General features: G+C 33.0%; 1 protein-coding gene across 1 annotated transcript in view; it reads left to right on the forward strand.

Annotated features, from left to right (window-relative positions):
- The window catches only part of Sbp2 (SECIS-binding protein 2), a 37964-nt gene that overhangs the window by 14567 nt on the left and 2006 nt on the right, over positions 1–21391 (forward strand). The window contains exons 8-11 of the mRNA XM_016065319.5: positions 496–1594; positions 11114–11219; positions 13223–13337; positions 14664–14818. Coding sequence (XP_015920805.3) covers positions 496–1594; positions 11114–11219; positions 13223–13337; positions 14664–14818 — 1475 coding nt within the window. The remainder of the gene's footprint in view (positions 1–495; positions 1595–11113; positions 11220–13222; positions 13338–14663; positions 14819–21391) is intronic.

Consider the following 21391-nt stretch of genomic DNA (forward strand, 5'->3'; position numbering starts at 1 on the left):
ATTAATTAGTGTATTTGAAATCACCCTCTTGAGCCATTAAGAGTGAGTCCTAGAACGTAAAGATTTGATCATTAGATCAAAAGTTGTTCCAGGTGGTCTTTCTTCTTTTTTTTTTTGCACATTGTACATCAAATCCTTCTTAATCATTGGTATTTGTATTTGATTAAGACTTTGTGCAACTTTTCGCACAAAGTTTATATATGGAGAAATCTTAACAGCAGTTATAAACTTCTGTAATTTTTATTATCATAAAATTTACATTTGGTATTATACTTTCAAATCTCACTTTTATTTGAGTATTGTATTGTGTAAAATAATCAGTACATTAAGTGACAGCTATCATGAAATTTATATTATTTTGTAATATCTACTGGTTTTTTTCCTCTCGATGTTGGCAGATATGCAAGTTCCTTTTTGCCTGAAGATATAAAAAATCTAATTAATCTTTCCTCAACCTTTTTTTTTTAATTTATTTTTCATATTTATTGTTTACAGCTGAATTATCTGGCCCAGAAAACATAGATGACGTGATAACCTCTGATGGTGAGGCTCCTGCTCTAACTTCCTCTTCTGAGAATGATAAAGTTAAAGAATATTCACATGATCCTACTAAAGGTTCAATGACTGCTGAAGATGATGCTTTGTCCATTGAAAATTATTATTTTGATTCAAAAAACCGTGCATTCCTTGGTGAATGTGATGATCCCCATGTACAAAGTGATTGTGACCCAAAATGCCTTACGCCCTTTCAAAAAGATTCTTCATTTCTACAAAATGAAACCTGTGATTCAAACAATCAGCTTGATCAATCTGATTCTAGTTTTATTGAAATTATTGTTGATGTTAAATGGCTGTTTGGATACAATGGACAATGTTTTCACAAAGTTCCTCAAACTGAATGTCTCACGTGTGCTGGCCTTCATAGTTATGATGGCGGTATGTTAACAAGTAGAAACCAAAGGAATGTGTCTAGACACGGGAAAGTGCCTAAGTTTCAAAATTATGATACTTTCTTGTATAGCATTAGGTACATGTTTGCTGTTAACTCATCCTCTGAAATAACAGCCGCAGAACCAGTTTTAAATGATATTAAGTATCTTTTCATGAAAGAAAGCTGTTCCAGTGTACTTGAAGATGATGAAGTATCTGCCGTTACCTCTAGTGACTGTGAATATAATGAAAATAGTTTATCTCCTGTTATTAGCGATAGGCTTGAAATGGTTAACCATAATTCTGCTGTTGTTATTCATGATAAAAATTTAACTGATGATGAAAATTCATCTATCATTGTTGTTGATAATTTAGCTGCTAGTGGTAAAATGAATAATTTTACTTATGATACTAACTTGAATATGTCATGTTTTCCATCTGATGAAAATGAAATGTTATTTATTGAAAACGACGAAAACAAGATTAATATTTATCAAAAGAAAAATGAAATCCCAGTAATAAAAGAACCTTTTGATGAATCCATAGCCAACAATACTTTTGATTGTTCAGAGAATGTTATCCAGAGTTTACCTGATCGAAAATTTTCAGAAAAAGTAATTAAGCAAGCTTCTCTTATTGTTTTACATTCCAAAAAATACAGAGAGTAAGTGTTCTTTTTTTGCATACATGGTTGTTTTTCTTTTTTTTAATATAATTATCTTTCATTGTTGCTAACTCTCAAAAGGCATTATTTCTTAAGAGGACTCTATACAATGGGAGCCACATGGCGACATTGTCGCAGAACGTTACAGAGTTTTTGCAGAAAGATTTTTAATTTGGAAAGGGAAAATTTTTTGTTTTCCTTTCTGCATTCCGTTCTGCTTCCTAAGAATTTTTTTGTTTCTTATGTTTTTTTTAAAGATGTCTTTCTTGCTCATCAGTGAGGAAAGAAATAACCATGATTTTTCCATACTCATTTGAAATTTTTTTAAAAATCGGTAACGACTGACTTCAGCTAGAATTTAAAATTAATAAAATAAAATAAAAAAATTCAGAAATCACTAAAGTTTAAATGAGGAAATTATGTTCTTTGTAGAGCTCTAGAAATGATGTTCTTTCTTTCATTTTTTTTTTTTTTTTCATGAGCACCATATTTTACATACACTTGAGTATCTTTTAGAGTCCTATTCGTGATCTTTATTTTGTGAGTTACTTAACAGATTTTACAATTTTTAATTTATGTACGAATTTTAGTTTATTATGGTTTAATTTATTTGCAAATTTCAATTTGTGTAATGATTTACAAAATTCGAAAGAGAAAATAATTAGTGCATTTTTCTGCCTACGAAATGCGAGAATATTACCTATAATATTAGAATTTTAAAAAATATTACTTTTTACAATTAAAAACTTTTATACATTTTTATTCTATTCTTTCTTCTGTACACACTACGTTTATGTTACTTTAAATTAGAAATTGTTATAACTAAAAATATCTTTAGGCAAAATATTAGTGCTAGGGAAGTTTGTCGCAGAAAGCCCGTAAAAATTTTGCTACAGGGTGTGGGAGAGACCCTTCATGGCAAATTCTCTTTCATCTCCATTAGTCTCTTAAAATCCAAAGTTTAGGTAAACCTAGTATAAACCCTGAAGTTTCAAATGCTGAAAATAATTTTCAAAACATCAAAATGCAAATAAAATATGACAGGATTGTGCAGTGTGGAAGTAATACTGCAATTATTTGTTGGCATTTTGATGTTTTGAAAGCATTTTTTCAGCATTTGAAACTTCATAGTTTACTCTAAGTTTACCTGAACTCACTTTTCCCTGAACTTTGGATTTTATAGCTGCCAACTCTACTTGATTTCCCAGCTTAGACTACTGGATTTTGCACGTTTCTCCTGATCTAAAATTTTAATAAAAATTCTCCTGGTTTTTGTACATTTTAGAAAATTCCCTAAAAGTGAGTAAGTTTTCTAAAAATATTCCTATTGAAATAGAATTTTTGCCTGTTTGAATATTTAAATAAGTGTTATTAATACATAATGAAGCAAGCCTTATTTATAGAAATCTGTTTAAAACTTTCTATTGTTCTAAAATGTTCAGTTTTTATTAAGATTTCCCTTTTTAAATTAATTAAAAAAGTATTTGAACTATCTTTGATGAATTAAATGCCAATTACTATTCAAAATTATGAGTAAACATAATACATAAAATTTAAAGTATATTTATTTGATGTCAATCATAACTGGAAAAAATTGCAGGCAGCAATTATCATGAAATTTATATTATTTCGTAAAATCTACTGGATTTTTTCCTATCCTTGTTGGCAGCTATGCGTATGTAACATGGCCCTTAGACAGAGAACATTGAATTTTAATATACAATGGAGGTGAAAGAGCCATGAAGAGTTTCATCTGTGGTATAACATCCTCTAGAAAATAAAAACGGATCTCTGCATTTTAATTGAGTCAATAGTCTTAAAAAAATCCTGAATTTTGGGTGTTATGTTTTTAGTTTCGGAAATCCCTTTTCCCCTTTTTTTTCCCTGGTTTATTTCTACAAATTTGAAAGAAATTGCATTTCACTGCAAACACTGAGCCAATGATAAGTTAAATGGTTACTATCAAGTTCAGACTTATAACCAAATCATTGTGTAACAACTTACTTGTAAAAAAAAATAATAAAAATAAAAAAAAAAACAAATGCGTGGAAGATGACTAGTTTAAAAAGGGATTATCACTCTAATACAATATTTGTATATTTTTGCAAAGAAGAAATGTCTTTTTTTTTTTTTTTTTTTCAATTTTCATTTCTTTATAAAATTTGAGACTACTCGAGTTAAAGGAGTTTCTAGGGCGATTTCGACTAATGGGTCCCAGGTTGTGAATCTCAGGTTTGGGAAATAAAATATTTGCACGAAGTTTAGAAAATAAATAATGAATAGTTGTAAATTGTAAAACGACGGACCAGGTAAAATTAATTACCAAAATAAAAAAAGAGAAAGAAAACAAATATATTGTAAAATTTAAACCCTGACAAATTAAGAATCTTAAGAACATTTATTCTGCAAATAATATATTGAACAATTAACAATACTGGATAATAATTGATTTCACAAAATATAAACTTGAATTGAAATTTTTAACAGTAAACAAGTTGAAAATAAGATAGCAGCAAATTATTTAGTTAATTAAACATGAAAACGATTTCAGACAGTTCAGCACAACTAATGACAACAAAACATAAAAACGACTCACCTCGTAAATTAATATAGCTAATAGCTATCGATAAATAACAATTTTGAATGTATCATCGTAATATCTTTGGGAGCTGGTCCCGAAAAGAAAATTATAACCATCTACAACACATCGAATTCGTAATAATTTGCTCCGTGACGAAAAACAAAGTAAAAGTAAAGGTTCGAAAATGAAACTTACTACTGCGCAGACTCAAACAAAAATTGTGCTGACATCTCTGAATTTGAATTAAACAAAATAAAATGATATATGATGAATTGATGCTGCTAGCGTTTAAAGTTACAATTAAGAATAAAATACTATATTCAGATTGAAAATTAAATAGCAATGAATAATAAATTTTTTAAAACTAAACATCCTGCCGGCCAAGGTGGTGGAGGAGTCAGTTCTTGGGTAATGGGCAGATTTTTGTAATGGGTCTGGTGAATTGTCCATTAGAAGTCTTGACTTCTACGACCCGGACCAGTCCGTCACTGCCAGGAAAAGTCCTTACTATTCGGGCTGAAGTCCATTTTAAAGGTGTGGAGATCGAGTCAGTTTTTAAGAGAACTAAGTCCCCAACGGCAACATTCGTTGATGTACCAGTCCACTTAGATTTAGTTTGTAGAGTTTGGAGATAATCTTTACTCCATTTGTTCCAAAATAGAGCACGAAGTTTTTGAATTAAAAACCATCTAGACTTGAGACACATGGATGGTGATGGGTCTCTCTCAGGCAATGAAAGAAGTGGAGCACCCACAATAAAATGTCCAGGGGTAAGAGCCTCTAGATCACTTATTTCTGAGGTTAAGGGACATAACGGTCGAGAATTGAGGCAAGCCTCAATTTGGCACAAGAGCGTAGCCAGTTCTTCGAAATTTAGTATAGCTGAGCCGCATACTTTTAGCAGATGTCTCTTGGTTGATTTAATATTAGACTCCCAGAGTCCGCCAAAATGAGGTGCTGCTGGAGGAATAAAGTGCCAAGAGATTTGAAGATTGCTGGAAAAATCTTGAACTGAATTGTCTCGAACAATTTTGAACAGAGACTTCAAATAGTTACTGGCTCCTTTAAAATTTGTGGCATTATCACTGTATACATCAGATGGCAACCCTCGTCTAGCAATAAATCGACGAAAGGATGCTAGGAAGGTTTCTGTTGACAAATCAGAGACAAGTTCCAAGTGGACGGCCTTCGTAGCAAAACAAATGAAAAGTGCAATGTACGACTTTAAGGTGACTTTAGATCTTGGTAAATTTGGTTTGGTTGAAATTGGACCTGCAAAGTCCAACCCAACACGTTGGAAAGGTTTAGATGGAATAAGTCGATCACGAGGCAAATCGGCCATGAGCTGGCTTGAAGAAACAGCATTTACCTTTAAACAAGTTATACAGCCTCTGAGGATCTTTCTTACTGTGTTTCTCCCAGCTAGAAACCAAAATTTTTGCCGAATTAAAGATAAAACTACAGAAATGCCAGAATGTAACGAAAGCTTATGATAATATTCTATAATAAGCGTGACAAAATGATGACTTTTCGGCAAAAGAAAAGGATGTTTAGCCGACAGTGACAGATTTGAATTTTTGAGTCTCCCACCAATTCTTAAGACCTTGTCAGAATCTAGAAAAGGTGAAAGGGTTATTATTTTAGAGTTTCTTGGAACACAGCCTTTATTTTTGATCGACTTAATTTCAGCACTGAATTCCACCCTTTGAATTTCTTTAATAATTGCGATAAGAGCATTATCCAGTTCACTAACTTGAAGGCAACCGTTTATCCGATTTTCCGAATTTCTCGAGTTGAACACGAATCTTTTACACCAAGCAATCACTCTTATTAATTTGCTGAATGATGAATATTTTTGAGTTAACTCTTGCATCGAATTACTTTCAACTGCTGAGGCATGTATTAAAGTGTCAGGGTTGGAAGTGTGAACAGAGTTTGGTTTAACCTCTTCGGTGAATGCTGAATTTGTATTAGATAGCCACTCCGGGCCCTGCCACCAAAGTTCCAAGTCCTTAAGCTTCTTTGGAAAAATTCCTCGAGAGGCGCAGTCGGCAGGATTGGTAACTCCAGCCACATGGTTCCAGTCGCCAATATTAGTAAGTGATGTTATGGCTGCAACTCTATTTTTTACGAACTGATCCTTTAAAGAGTCTGATCGAATCCAACTCAGAACGATTTCTGAATCCGACCATAAGAACACTTGCTTCCAAATTTGATCTATCGAAATTTGAAGATTACTATACAATTTTGCTAGCAAATGAGCTGCACACAGTTCGAGGCGAGGTAATGATACTGTTTTCAAAGGAGCGACCCTGGTTTTTGCTGCCACTATGTTCACTGAAGCTCTTTTTTCGTTATCCACTACTTTCAAATAAAAAACAGCTGAATATGCTTTGAGTGAGGCGTCGCAAAATCCGTGTAACTGGGCATCAATGATTAAATTATTTACAGACACCAGTCTTCTTTGAATTGCTATTTCCTTTAAAGCCTGTTTTTCAGCCTGGAACGTTTTCCAGACACATAAGAGCTCTTCGGTTAAAGGTTCGTCCCAAGTTAATTTATTTTTCCATAGGCTTTGCATCAAAATTTTTAAGATGATTGTGGCAGGTGAAAGAAAGCCCAGGGGATCAAAAATCCTAGCTATGACAGAAAGAAGTTCTCTTTTTGAGGTAACTATCTCTGGAAATGAAATGTTCACCTGAAAAGTATCTTGCTGTGTATTCCAATACAGTCCTAAGACCTTCTGACATTGATTTTCTTCTATAGTAACATTGTGCTGCTGTGAGAGAGAGTCTTTGGAAAGATCTGATAGAACCTCTGAACAATTAGACGACCATTTTCTGAGATTGAAACCTCCTCGTTGCAAAAGTGATTTTAAGTTTGAAACTAGATTTTTGGCATTGGGGATGGAATCTGTACCTGATAACAGATCATCAACATAAAATTCTTCCTTAAGAACTCTTGAAGCATCAGGAAAAGCTTTCTCTTCGTCCTTAGCGAGTTGTTGAAGTGTTTTTACAGCAAGATAGGGAGCACAGGCTGTTCCATAGGTGACAGTTAATAATCTGTATATCTGGATTTCTTCTTCAGGTTTGAACCTCCAGAGTATTCGTTGGTAATCAGCATCCTCTTCATGAATACGAATTTGACGAAACATTTTCTCGATGTCAGCAGTAAATGCAACTTTGAAAGTTCTAAATTTTAGTAATAGAGAAAATAATTCGGGCTGCAAACGAGGACCTGCATGCAATGCATTGTTGAGAGAATTCCCTGAAGAATCCTTAGCTGACGCATCGAAGACCACTCTTAGTTTGGTTGTGTTGCTGTCTTCTTTAATAACGAAATGATGAGGTAGATAAAATGTTGATTCCTTAATCAGTTCGTCGGAAGGAACTCTTTCCATATGACCTAATTGAAGATATTCCGACATGAAAGTTGTGTACTGATGTTCAAGTTCATTATTCTTACTTAGTTTTCTTTCAATGTAGTTGAATCTTTTACTAGCTTGAGTAGCTGAGTCACCAAATTCTATAGAATGTTTGAAAGGTATTCTCACAATATACCGTCCAGATGGATCTCTAGCAACCGTTTTTTCGTAAAATGCTTCACAATCTATATCATTCTTTGATTTCAGTTCAGCTTGAGGTAAAGATTCGAGCTCCCAGAATTTTGCCAACTGACAATCCAAAGATGAGGTAAGATGACAGTTCACAAAGGAGTTTTCCTTATTGGAGTTTGAGAACACTCTTCCTGATAATAGCCAGCCTAGATGAGAATTGAGTGCAGCTGGAGTACCTTTCTTCCCTAAAATTGGTTCTCCAATTAGCAAGTCAGCGTATAAGTCGGCTCCTAACAGAATGTCTATTGGACCAGTTGCATGAAATGTTGGATCTGCAAGCATTAGACCATGCAGGTGTGGCCAGTTGCATGAAGAAAATGTGAAGTTCGGTAAATCACTTGTTATGCAGTCTACAATTAAAGCTTTACAGCAAAAAATGTTCTCATTAAAATGTGGAGAAAAGACCAAAGATACTTCAGATAAAGAAGATTTTACTAGCGTATTATTAATTCCTGAAATCGAATGATTTGTAACAGTCTTTGATAATTGCAGTCTTTTAACACAGTTTTTGCTCACTAGAGATTTCTGACTGCCGTTGTCAATCAGCGCTCGGCAATTAACGAAATGCCCCTCAGCATTTTTAACCTTTATTAAAGCTGTTGATAATAAAGTATGTTCCTCACTTTTAAAGTTTTGTTGACAAGTTGTGCTGAGCTGAATATTATCCCTAGCTTCAACTAAATTTTCAGATCTGGCTGCAGTATTAGCAAATGAATTTGAATTTTGCCTAACTGAATTGTAAACATTAGAATTTATAGGGTAAAATCGATGCAGTGAAGTGTGATGTCTTTTTTGACAAGATTTACAAGTAGAGTTCGAAGAACAAGAATTCGGAAAATGACCCTTCCTTAAACAATTAGCACAAATTTTGTGGCTTTTTATGAGATTCCACCTGTCATCGATGGACATTTTACCATAAATAGGACATTTAAAAATTGGATGACTTTCACTGCATGTAAAACATGAATTTTCTTTTTTATTCAGAACAATATTGTTAACGAATGCTTTCTTAGGAATCGAATTTTGTTTTATTTCCGTTTGTATTCCATCTTTACAAGATAAACCTTTCGCCTGTTGTTCTAAAAATTTAGCCAAATCAGAAAATTTTGGAAAATCTTGATTTGTCAAACTTAGTTCCCATCTTTGCCTAAGTGTTTCGTCTAATTTACCCAAAATAAAATGAATTAAAATTAAATCGACAAACGAATTTACTTCTAAACCTAAAGTTAATAAAATTCGCGTAACTTCGTTACAAGTGTCTAAAATTTCGAAAATAGACTTAGCTGAATTCGGTTTCATAGACTTCAATCGAAATAATTTGGAAATCTGAGCAAACGCTAATTCTCTTTTATTATCAAATCTTGAATTTAAAGTTTCCCAAGCATGCTTATAATTTTCTTCGGTAAGTGAAAAACCTGAAATTAATTTAAGAGCGGATCCCTTTACGCTAGCGTATAAATACTGAAATTTCTGAAGTTCCGTTAAATCAGAATTTTTATCGATAGACGTCAAAAATAACTCTTTAAATGATAACCATTTCTCGCTTTCACCAAAAAACGTTGGTAATTCAAATTTTGGGAGCCTTAAACAAGTTTCTGAAAGTTTCGATTTATTATCACTAACATTAGCGGCATTATTACTACATACTTCCGTTTTACTCTTTGAAAATTCACGAGCAATTTTGATTTTTAATAAATCAATTTTAGATGCGATTTCATCAAATTCATTTGAATTCGTTTCAAATTCATCTTCTTTACATTGTAACATAATATCGTTATGTATGCTGTTTAATTCAGACCAAATTTCGTTAATTTGTTCTTTAAATACTTCTAACTCTGCGACATCAATAGAAACAACATCAAATTTCGGATGAAGAATGTTTGAAATTCTAGTAATTTTCCCCTTTAACACACTACGCTTCTTTTTTAACATATCCATATCGAAATCGAAAATACGAAATGCTAATCAAAACAAACAAAAGACTCAGCGTCGTTTCCGGTACGAAATCAAAAGCACGAAAATGCAAATTCTCACGACAAAACAATAGCTCAGTGGCCGTCTCCCGTCTCGACGAGACCAAAAAATGAATAGTTGTAAATTGTAAAACGACGGACCAGGTAAAATTAATTACCAAAATAAAAAAAGAGAAAGAAAACAAATATATTGTAAAATTTAAACCCTGACAAATTAAGAATCTTAAGAACATTTATTCTGCAAATAATATATTGAACAATTAACAATACTGGATAATAATTGATTTCACAAAATATAAACTTGAATTGAAATTTTTAACAGTAAACAAGTTGAAAATAAGATAGCAGCAAATTATTTAGTTAATTAAACATGAAAACGATTTCAGACAGTTCAGCACAACTAATGACAACAAAACATAAAAACGACTCACCTCGTAAATTAATATAGCTAATAGCTATCGATAAATAACAATTTTGAATGTATCATCGTAATATCTTTGGGAGCTGGTCCCGAAAAGAAAATTATAACCATCTACAACACATCGAATTCGTAATAATTTGCTCCGTGACGAAAAACAAAGTAAAAGTAAAGGTTCGAAAATGAAACTTACTACTGCGCAGACTCAAACAAAAATTGTGCTGACATCTCTGAATTTGAATTAAACAAAATAAAATGATATATGATGAATTGATGCTGCTAGCGTTTAAAGTTACAATTAAGAATAAAATACTATATTCAGATTGAAAATTAAATAGCAATGAATAATAAATTTTTTAAAACTAAACAAATAAGTTAAACAGCTTCTTATTTTGATTTTTTTTTTTTTTTGTCTTCAAATTTTTAATGTTTTTCCACCAGATGAAAGATTAGTTTAATTATTAAACCATTTAAGTCTAGGTGTTAAAGAGTCTGAGAAAAGAATATTTTGCTTTTGTTGTTGTTGTTTACTTATCCCCTTGGTCTAGAGCCCTAGACCAAGTTCAGATGATCATGTCGCATCAGCAACGACTGATCCATGGCGATGGGCAAGAGGCAGCTTCAATTAAAAGAGGAACCGCATGGGCTGAAGTCTGACTTTCCCTCATTGTGCCTGCATGCTATAGCTGGGCATAATAGGATAGCCTTCACGCCTAGGGTGGCCCTACCAGGAGAAAAAACTCCCGACGTATATTTTGATTCTTTTTAACATTTTTTTTTCTACTTTCTTTTCTAAACAATTTTTTTTTTCCTGTCTCTGCTTTGAATGAGCATATTTTGTATATTTTTGCATAGTTTTTTATTTATTTATTTTTCTTTTATGCATAATGCTATCTTCTGATAATCATTGATACTGTTATTATTACAGATACTGTGATCAGTTTTTGAGCAAAAACCTAGATGAGACAGTGTCTCTCTTGCTGGATGATCTTGCTCGCTTTCAAGATCGAATGCATCAGAAAGATCCTGTCAAGGTTAGTAATTTTTTAATAAAAATAAAAATAAGCTTTGTAGGAGAATATATTTATGTGACATATTTTTGGATTTTATCAGTATGTATCAAAATATTAAAGAGCTATTTATAAATAATATTTTCGATTGAAAGCTGGGGATCTGAATATTTCTACAGAATAAATTAATGTTCTATAATTACAAATGGTTATAACACAATCCTTACGTTTATGTCACTAACTTTATCCGTTCGCTTAACTTTTCAACTACAAAACACAATGTAGTTAAAGAGTTTTGTGATGTAACATGTTAGGGGGCATATTTGTGAATTTTACTGCATTTTATAAAAATTTCTAGAAACGTTTTATCATTAATAATGATGGATATGCCATTTAGCACGGTGCGTGAAGTCCTATGGAACATCTTGAGCTGCTACCTGTACCAGATAACTCATGTGCAACAGTTGCTACCTGCTCTCTTGGAAGCTTATGAATCTTTAGCACTACGATTGCTTGCCTAAACGGAAGTAGACAACGAATGGCCGTAGAATATTCTGTGATTTGATGAAGCCCACTTCCTTTTGCAAGGTTCTGTAAATACTGAAAATTACAGGTTATGGGTGACCGAGAATCAGCCATTACCTCTTCACTCTGAAAAGGTCACTGTGTGGTGTGGAATGACTGCAGCGTTTATCGTTCGCCGGTCCAGTTTTCTTTGAGGAGATCACACATGCGGGTCCTGTTACCTGCACCATTGCTGGCAAGCGGTATGAAGCACTCTTGTGTGACCATGTCCTTCTGGCATTTCAGCAGAGTTAGTATGTGGATGCAAGATAGTGCTCCTCCGCACATTGCTACTCCTGTGAAGCAGCTGCTGAGTGCTCATTTCAGAGATGATAGGATCATAAACGGCTATTTTCTAACAACATAGCCGCCACATCCCCCCCTTAAACTGTGTAATTTCTGACTTTTGGGGTACCTGAAGAATATTGTTTACAGCGGGCAGATTTGATTTTATATTTCATAACTGACGATGAGCCAATTTTTGGGTTTACGACTACTGATGTTACAACTCCGTAGCCTTATAATTTTGAACCCAACTCGGGAGACAAGGGAACTCCTGGATCAAGTATTGGGAGAAATCTTCCTTTGTGAAGGACTTTTTAATGGAACTAACCCGCATTTGCGTTACATGGAGAAAAAGACCACAAGAACTCCCCATGGTTAGTCTGAGGGCAAAGGGACTCTAACCCATGATCCATCTACCGCTGAGGATGTTTTCATGTCAGCACTGTGGTCGGTGTAAGGTATGTGGTCGGTGTATTTGTATCAAAAAGCCATCGCTGGGATTCGAACCCAGTTCACCTCATTTGGAGCTCTATCCCCTGAGCCATCGCAGCTCATTGAGACTCTAGCTAACTTGAAGGTAAGCATCACACATTAGATCCATTGCATCAGTACAGATACTCTCCGATCCGTTAGGGAGCATCCGTTTTGTGCTTCCAGTTAGTGGCAGAACAGCGTGGAGGGCACATCGATCAACTTATGCCTTAATCATCAGTAAGATGTTTGTTCTATGAAGTTCTTTTTTTTGGCATTATCCCTGCTGTTGCTGTAAACATGCATTCTTGTCTTTTTGCAAATTAATTTTTAGTAAAACCCTGAACTCAATTGTTTCCTTTGGGCTAACAACATTCCTGTGTGTAACGAATCCTCCTGACATAACTCTGACCGCGCCATTCATTGGCAGACTTTGGAACTTTTTTTTTCCTTCACCTAACGAAATTACATTTCCTCACAATTGTTCTGTTAAAATATCAGATCATTCTGATGAGTTTTTTTAAAATTATCGATTTTTGAAATCGTAACTTTAATTATAATCACCCTGTACATATTCAATTAAGCAATGGTTGTAAAAGAATAAAACTACGTATTTAACTCAGTTTTTAAACCAATCTATGATATTTTTGTATTTCCCAATATTTAAGATGAACAATTGCTTACTGTTTGTTTCATGTTTACTGTAGGCTCGAATGAAACGTAGACTAGTGTATGGAATTCGGGAAATAAAGAGACACGTGAAATTGAAAAAACTTAAGTGCATTATTATAGCATCAGATATTGAAGACAGTCAAAGTGAAGGTACTTTTCCATCTTAAATTATTTTATGAAATGTCTTGAAATATAGTTTATTATTTGTCTTGAAATGTATTTCATTTACATCTATTGACTTAACACAAGCAAATAAAAAATATTATTTTTATTATTGTCACTTATTTTAACTAATTTTGCTACCATTTGACTTAAATATCTATTCAGGGTCCGCGGATCCGGGGGGCTTTAGCCCCCTCTTGTTACATAAATAAAGGAACACAGCCCCTTCTAAGATTACAATTTTTTACTCAATATTTGTGTAATTAAATTTACGAACAAAAAATTTGTAGCTGATTTCTAAAAAAACGCTCTATTTCAAGCGAGCTTTAACATTTCCTTGGTAAAATGCTACCAAATCATCCCTTACTCATCCCCTCCCGTAGGACCAAAGCTTACCGACCCTATTGCTAATCGAAGGGGAAAATTTTTACTTTCAAATACTACACCGAACAGAATAAAAAAAAAAGAACAGTGAAACATATTTAAAAAAATCACCATTAAATGAGAGATAAATAATTTACAGGTAAAAAATTTTCTATTATTAATTTTATTTTAATTGTAAAACAATTCGAATCATGGAGTTAAAGTTGCAAGTTCGAATTCTTGATTGCTAATTTGTGAAGTGTGATATATATGTATATATACATACATGTATATATAGAGAGGGGGGCGGAGAGAGCCCCTCCCTCTTCTCTTTGGATACTTCCACAGTCACTGTATCTATTTGATTCTACAGATTGCAGACAGAGGTGTGTGCCTAGAATTTTAATGACCCCTCAGCAAACTAAAGCATGCTGACTGCATTCTCAAATTCATTGCTTTAAAACAAGCTTTTAATATAGAAAGTGATACAGTTTACAATTCTAAATTAAGTTCATTAAAAATTTATAAATGTGTAACATTGAAGAAATTATATTGCAATGTTTATTAAGGGGCCATTCAAGCATATTTTAGGCAGTAATCGTTCTTACACTTGGTACAAGGAATTATAATTAGATTCTGCTAAGCTTTTGGCCGATTCCTGTGCTTTATGATTAGTTGAGCTTTTATTCACTGGATTAAAATCAATTGCAATTTTTATTTATCAGCAACACTAGTATAACAGTATAAAGTTAATTTAGTATCAATTCAGTTTTAAATTCAGTATCAATTTAAAACAGTGTCAAATTCTAAGTTTTACAAGTACAATGTCACATTTCCTGAAATAAAAAGTATCAGATATAGTGCAAAGTGCTCTAATTGAAGTTCCGTGTACCAAGTTCAAGAACTATATTGTTTTTTCTCCATTAAAATTGTGTTTGCTCATCATTTTAGGAGGTTTGAATGACAATTTGGAAGAATTGAAATCACTTGCGAAAGATTTCCAAATACCTTACATATTTTCTCACTCAAGAAGACAGTTGGGGAAACGTTGTCGAAAATCTGCTCCAGTCAGTGCTGCAGGAATATTCAATTATGATGGATCAGAAGTAAATACACATTCTCTTTTATTCATGTTATTTATTTTCGGAATGGAGAATTTCATCTTTCTGAAAAAAAGTCAAGAAATTTTATTCAAATACTCAAATTGGAGAAAAGTACTTAATTTTGGTTTGAAACTCTTAAAAATTATTATTATTTTCTTTCTAAATGGATGCAAGCTTTTATTTCCTAAAAATGCATTAATATTTATTAAATTTTTAAAATGACATTAAAACCTTATTAATTACAGACCTTTGAGGTTGGGCAGCTCCCAAAATCAGGGGTCTATTGTACCCAAACCCTAAAGCATGACTAGCGGAAAAGCGACTGCTAATGTTCAACTCCGTAGCCTTGTAATTTTGAACCCAATCCAGAAGACAAGGGAACTCCTGGATCCTGTATTGGGAGAAATTTGCCTTTGTGGAGGACTTTTTGATGGAACTAACCCGCATTTGCGTTGCATGCAGAGGAAAACAACGAAAACCTCTCACGGTTAGCCTGATGGCAAAGGAACTCTAACCCATAAACTGTGGGATACATTATCCATGGCTTATCTAATCCATGATCTAACACTGAGGATATTTTACATCATCACTGTGGTCAGTGCTAGCTGGATGCGGAATTCGTATCGACCAGCCATCGTTGGGATTCTAACCCGGTTCACCTCGTTGGAAGGTGAACGCTCTATCTCTTGTGAGCCATCACGGCTCCCAAAATCGTACTTAGTGAAAAAGCTTTATAGCTAAAACAAAGTTCAGCAAACACCTGACAAGAATATCTTTTAATTCCCAGGCCTTAATGCTCAAATCTTTGACCAGAATAGACCTCACAATCACAAAGTATGTGTCATGAAATCTTCTCTTCAAGATGACATCCTCGACAAATAGAATCAGATTCAATACCCATATTGTATAGGTGTTCCCTGAGGATGCAGTGCCTAGTGAGAAGAACAATGATCTTCCTCAAGCTGTTCTTGTTTAGCTGAAGAAAATCTTTTTAACGCACGATAGGAGAGTCACAATTTAGCTCTTCTCTGACCTTCTGAGTTGCGCTATTGCTCCTTGGTAAACTTGTGATAGAGCTTGACTATAGATGCCCTGAATTATGTGGGAAAAATTCCCAAAGCTGGTTCAGAGCTCCCGAAAATCGCACTGGAGCCAGACTGTGCTATTTTGTCAGCCAGCTTCCAGTCACCAGGAATACCCATATGCCCAGGTTACGAGTTCCAGTTACCAGGTTATGTCCTTGTTACGAGTAGAATTACAGACATTAAAATAGTATATTAAATCTTATCAAAAAGATTTCAAGCATAAAAGTAAATTACATAAGAATATTTGGCTGTCAAAAATATTTGGCTTCAATATTAAGATAATAGTATTCTTTCGTAAACATTTATGCTAACTGATTACGAACTTTCCACGGTATTTACCACAAACTTTCCAGTTGCCTTAACTTTTAATTTGTGCCTCAAAAATTACAACAAAAAAATTTCACGACCTATTTCAATTCCTTTTTGTTTGTAATATATTTGGTTCATTCCTGAAAATATTTTTTTCAGTTTCTGTAACAGTGCAGTGCAGTGGCGTAGCGAGGGGTGGGCAAGGGGGGGCATCATGCCCCGGGCGCTACTCACTAAGGGGCGCCAAATGGTCCCCAAAACAAAAAATTGCTGAATAATTTTTTTTTATTATAATTGATTTTTGGAAAATATATTTCAAATTTAGTGCCAGTGTAATATAATAAATGTTAATTCATAAGTATTATTCATAATATTTAATTCATAATGTCACTTTAATAGTCTAAATCGAACTGTAATAATATATTCATAATAGAAATGGCGCGTCTTTTCTACTGGCTGACCTGTGTCTGTCAGCACTTCCTTATGGCATCTACGCTGTGTGGTTACATAAATTATCTCATAATATGTTATAATAAATATTTGCAGTGCACAAAGTACAAACATTCTTTCTTTCAGACCACTATTTATTTTTGTATAAACGCAATGTAGTTTACGCATGTTATTTTAAAACGATGACAATAACACTCTAATGTACTTATATGTACAGTCATGGGAAAAAAGTGTCCGGAAAAGATCGTCTATTTTTTAATATAGATACTTCTCACACACACAACAAATACAGCGTCTTATCGTTTTTAGGAAAAGACACAAACAACGCCGTATTTGTTGTGTGCCTGAGAATTATCTGTTTTTTAAAAAAAAGATTATTTGTTACTTTCCGGATACTTTTCACGTATCCGGCCTGTACACATCCGTGACTGTACACATCCGTGACATTTACGACAGGTTGTGGAAGCCAGCAACAAATTAGTGAAATACCCGAAATAGTAACTTTTAAGTTATTTTGGGCATGTATTTTTCAGTTTTGTGCCCTTGTCATCGCGCTCTGTTTAGAATAAAAATGAAATGTTATTAAATATTAAATGTTATATATAAGTTTAATGTCAGCATAAATTATATTGTATATTTCACTATGCTACTACCTTTCAAGTTCAAGGCATTCTTGGTAAAAATAAATCGAATAAGATTACTTACTACATCTACTCGACGATTCGATTAAGTGAATAGAGTATGAAAAAATTTGTTAACAGAAAAATTTGTTATTCTCATATTTGTCACCACAGATTCAAAATGAATTCATTCATCTTCTGGCATCTACAGTTCGAAATCAACTAATAAACGATATCAAAAGAAATACATATTATGAACTTTTGTTTGATTCAACTCCTGATATCTCTCGAGTACAAATGTCCCAAGTCGTTAGGTATGTACGTAGATGCTGATTTTATCAATAAAAAAGTTTCCATCAAAGAATCTTTTTTGTTGTTGTTGTTAATTTACGTCACACTAGAGCTGCACAATGGGCTATTGGCGACTGGGAAACATCCCGGAGGATGATCCGAAGACATGCCATCACAATTCTGATCCTCTGCGGAGGGGAATGAAGAATCTTTTTTGGATTTTATTGAAATACATGCTAAAGATGCAGCCTCGATCAAAATTACAATTTTAGAGAAATTAAATTACGATGAAATTTCATTAACAAACTGCAGATCACAATGTTACAATAATGCTGCCGTGATGGCAGGTCACACATCTGAAACGCGATGGAGAGCCAGAATGCAAGCTGTTATCGTTATCATCTATGTGCTAGAGAATATAAAAGAACTATTAGAAAAATTAGCAGAGCACACTACCACTACAAGTGACAACAGAAGTGAAGCTACAATTCTGTTGCAAAATATACTAACCTTTAGTTTTATAACTTTAGTTCATTTCTGGTATGAAATCTTAAGAAGGATTGATTGTGTGCAGCTCAGATTACAAGATCCTAGAATGAATTTTAGAGAAGTGTTCCATGATCTTGAATCATTAGCGACTGAACTAGCCGAAATTTGAGACAAGCTCTATAAAGAGGCAATAGAAAAAGCAGAGTCTCTTAGTGAAAAATGGGATATGGATACAACAATACGTGCCTGGAGAATTGGCTATGGTGGTCTTTCCGCAGAGAGTGAAATTTCTCGCGTTATGAAAAGCACTCTTGATCGTCTCCAACAAGAAATGTGTACACGATTAAGTGACCTTAATTTCAAATTTGGATTTCTACTAGACGTTGAAAATTTATTAAACAAGGATAATGTTGATAACGAACTTGAAAAAAATTGTAAAAATTTGGGTGAATTTTATAATACAGATTTCAATATAATAGAATTTTTTTTCAAATTTTGTGATAGCAAAATGTTACTCCGCAGTAGAAAAGAAATTGAACCTAAAACTCCATTAGAATTTCTTACTTTTATAATCAATCTCGAATGGAGAAGATGTCTTTCCAAATCTGAGAGCGGCACTTCAAATACTCCTGACTATCTCAGTATCAATTGTTAGCTGCGAATGTTCATTCAGCAAATTAAAATTAATTTTGACAGATCGCCTAAATGACCTAGCATATAGGAAAGAGAAAAATTTTAAATGATCAATTTTGATGATATTATTGATACATTTGCTTCATCAAAAGCACGGAAAATTTTGACATAGTAATTAGTTTTATTAATGTATTATAATCATATGATTATTAAATATATGTATCTCCTTAGATATAATAAATATTTACTGCATGTTTTAACTACATGTTTTTAAACTGCATGTTTTTAAAATATTTCTTTATAATGTAAAATAAATAATAGGTATCTTTTGAACTAATTCTGGATGATCATATACATTTCAAAATCTAGTCTTGTTCTCTCAACTACATTTTTTGTCTCAAATTTAAAGCCTAGCTTGAGTCTATGACTTTATTCATTAATTTGCGAGTATATTTTACATATAATATTATATGGTTTTCGATTGGGGGGGGCGCTGAAAGGGTATTGTGCCCCGGGCGCGAGTTAAGCTCGCTACGCCACTGGTGCAGTGTGCTGTTAAAATGCATATTATTCCCTGAAAATTTTTATCTCAAATGTGTCAATCCTATCCGTTTGATAGAGATATCAAACGAGAGTCTATCATCCATCTAAAGAGAATTGTTTCCATTTGCCAACTTTAAAAAAAGTGTTAGTAATTTTTTCAAAAATCATTGTTTTTACGATTTTACGTGCATAGACGATTTTGCGCTCATAACTTCTTTTTTTTTCCGATTTTTATGTGAAAGGACAGATTTTAGTTAATTTTTTCTTATTTAGAGCAATTTATGGTAGTTTTTTCAATCTCTTGCTGAACTTAGTTTTGGTTAACCTCAAAATTTCTGTTTTGTTTTTTAACTTGTACTTCGATTATTAATGATATTAGTTTTATAACTAGATTATTTAGATGTTACTAAAGTAAATAAATTTATTTTTTCTATTTGTGTATGATAAATGGGGACTTTTTCCATTAAAAAAATGATGTTTATGCTACCCTGTGTTCATGTGTGAAATTTTCTCTTTTTTTTTTTTCTTGGGGGTTGGCAGGAATACGATTGTGTGGGCTTAATTTTTGGTGTCTTAATCGTCATAATCGACTTAATTGTTTCTCAATTATGTTGCAATGGAGAAATAACTTGAATTAAAGAATGACTTAGAGAAATAAATTTGAAGTTGAAAGTGGCTCATGTGTTTAGCTTTTGAAGAAAAGCAATCATTGTCATCTAATTCGTGATGTCTCAGGAGATAGAGCGCTCACCTTCCAATGAGGTGAACCGGGTTTGAATCCCGGAAGGGATGATTGATTTGAATTCCACAATCGTCTCGCACCGACCACAATGCTGGCATAAAATAACCTCAGTGGTAGACAGATCATAGGTTAGAGTCCCCTTGACATTAGACTAACCGTGAGAGGTTTTCTGGGTTTTCCTCTCTATGTAATGCAAATGCAGATTAGTTCCATCAAAGAGTCTTCCACAATGTCCTCAAAGGCAAATTTCTTCCAATACTTGATTCAGGAGTTCCCTTGTCTTCTGGATTGGATTCAAAGTTTACGGGGTTGAACATTGTAGTCGTAAACTGAGAATCGGGTCGGTTATTCAACAACGGTTTTAAAATAAAATAAAATCATTGTCATCTGATTAAAACAAAAAGTGATTAATAACGGTTTGCTATAACGCCCTTTTTTAATCTTAGCTGAATTATTATTAATTTTTGTTCAAATAATTAGTAAAAATTTGCCCTTTATAATATTATTATTATAGCCCTTTATATTAGTTATTACATATAGATATAATACACACACCACTTATACATTGAAATCAAAACACTAAAGTAAGTGCACAGAAACGAAATATTTAACAAAGGAATCAATAGCCAGTATGACCGCAATATTTAAAAACAAAAATATTTTTAAACCATGACAGATACTTTAACTTATTTAAGTGCATTTTGTGAAACTGTGGCAAGTGTCAATTTTAAAATTTTATGTTCTTAAAATTATAAAGGCCATGGCAAAATTTCTCATTTATAATTACTTTTTGTTAAAGGATGCAGAAGTGCACAAAAACTATTTTGCTTTTAAACTTCAAGAAAGATTTTTGCAAAAAATGCAAAATTAAACTAAATAACTTCCAACTAAAATCATAAACTAATAATAATACTTGAGTATTATTTTATTGAATTTCAAAATTTAAATTTTAATAATTTTTTTAAAAAGGAAAAAAATTAAGTAGTTTTTAAGATACCACTTACACAAAAGCAGTGTCTGATTTATCATAAGGGCATAACAGGCCCCCCTAGGGTGTGCTAGGTTTTCCTGGAGGCCCCTAACTGTAACAAATAATTTCTTTTTATGTTTTCCTTTAAGAATTATAATTAGGACTGGGCGATATAAGAAATTTTATATAGTGATGCATCGTCAGTTTTGCATTGCGATATAGCGATGTATCGCGATATAGTATTTTTGAAATTCATTTACTTGTAAGGCGCAGAAAGTCGGATTTCTATCAAAACTTCATACTCAGATTGATTTAAATCAATTTATGAATTTGATGTATTTGTTTTGCTTAAGAAAGATATTAATGTTATATTTTCTAAAAATGATCGCACAAATAACGAACGATTTCTTTGTTTAAAAATGAATAATAAAAAAATAAAATTGA

The sequence above is a fragment of the Parasteatoda tepidariorum genome, chromosome 7, assembly GCF_982258835.1.
Source record: "Parasteatoda tepidariorum strain Cologne lab strain chromosome 7, Ptep-v5.0, whole genome shotgun sequence".
Lineage (NCBI taxonomy): Eukaryota > Metazoa > Arthropoda > Arachnida > Araneae > Theridiidae > Parasteatoda > Parasteatoda tepidariorum.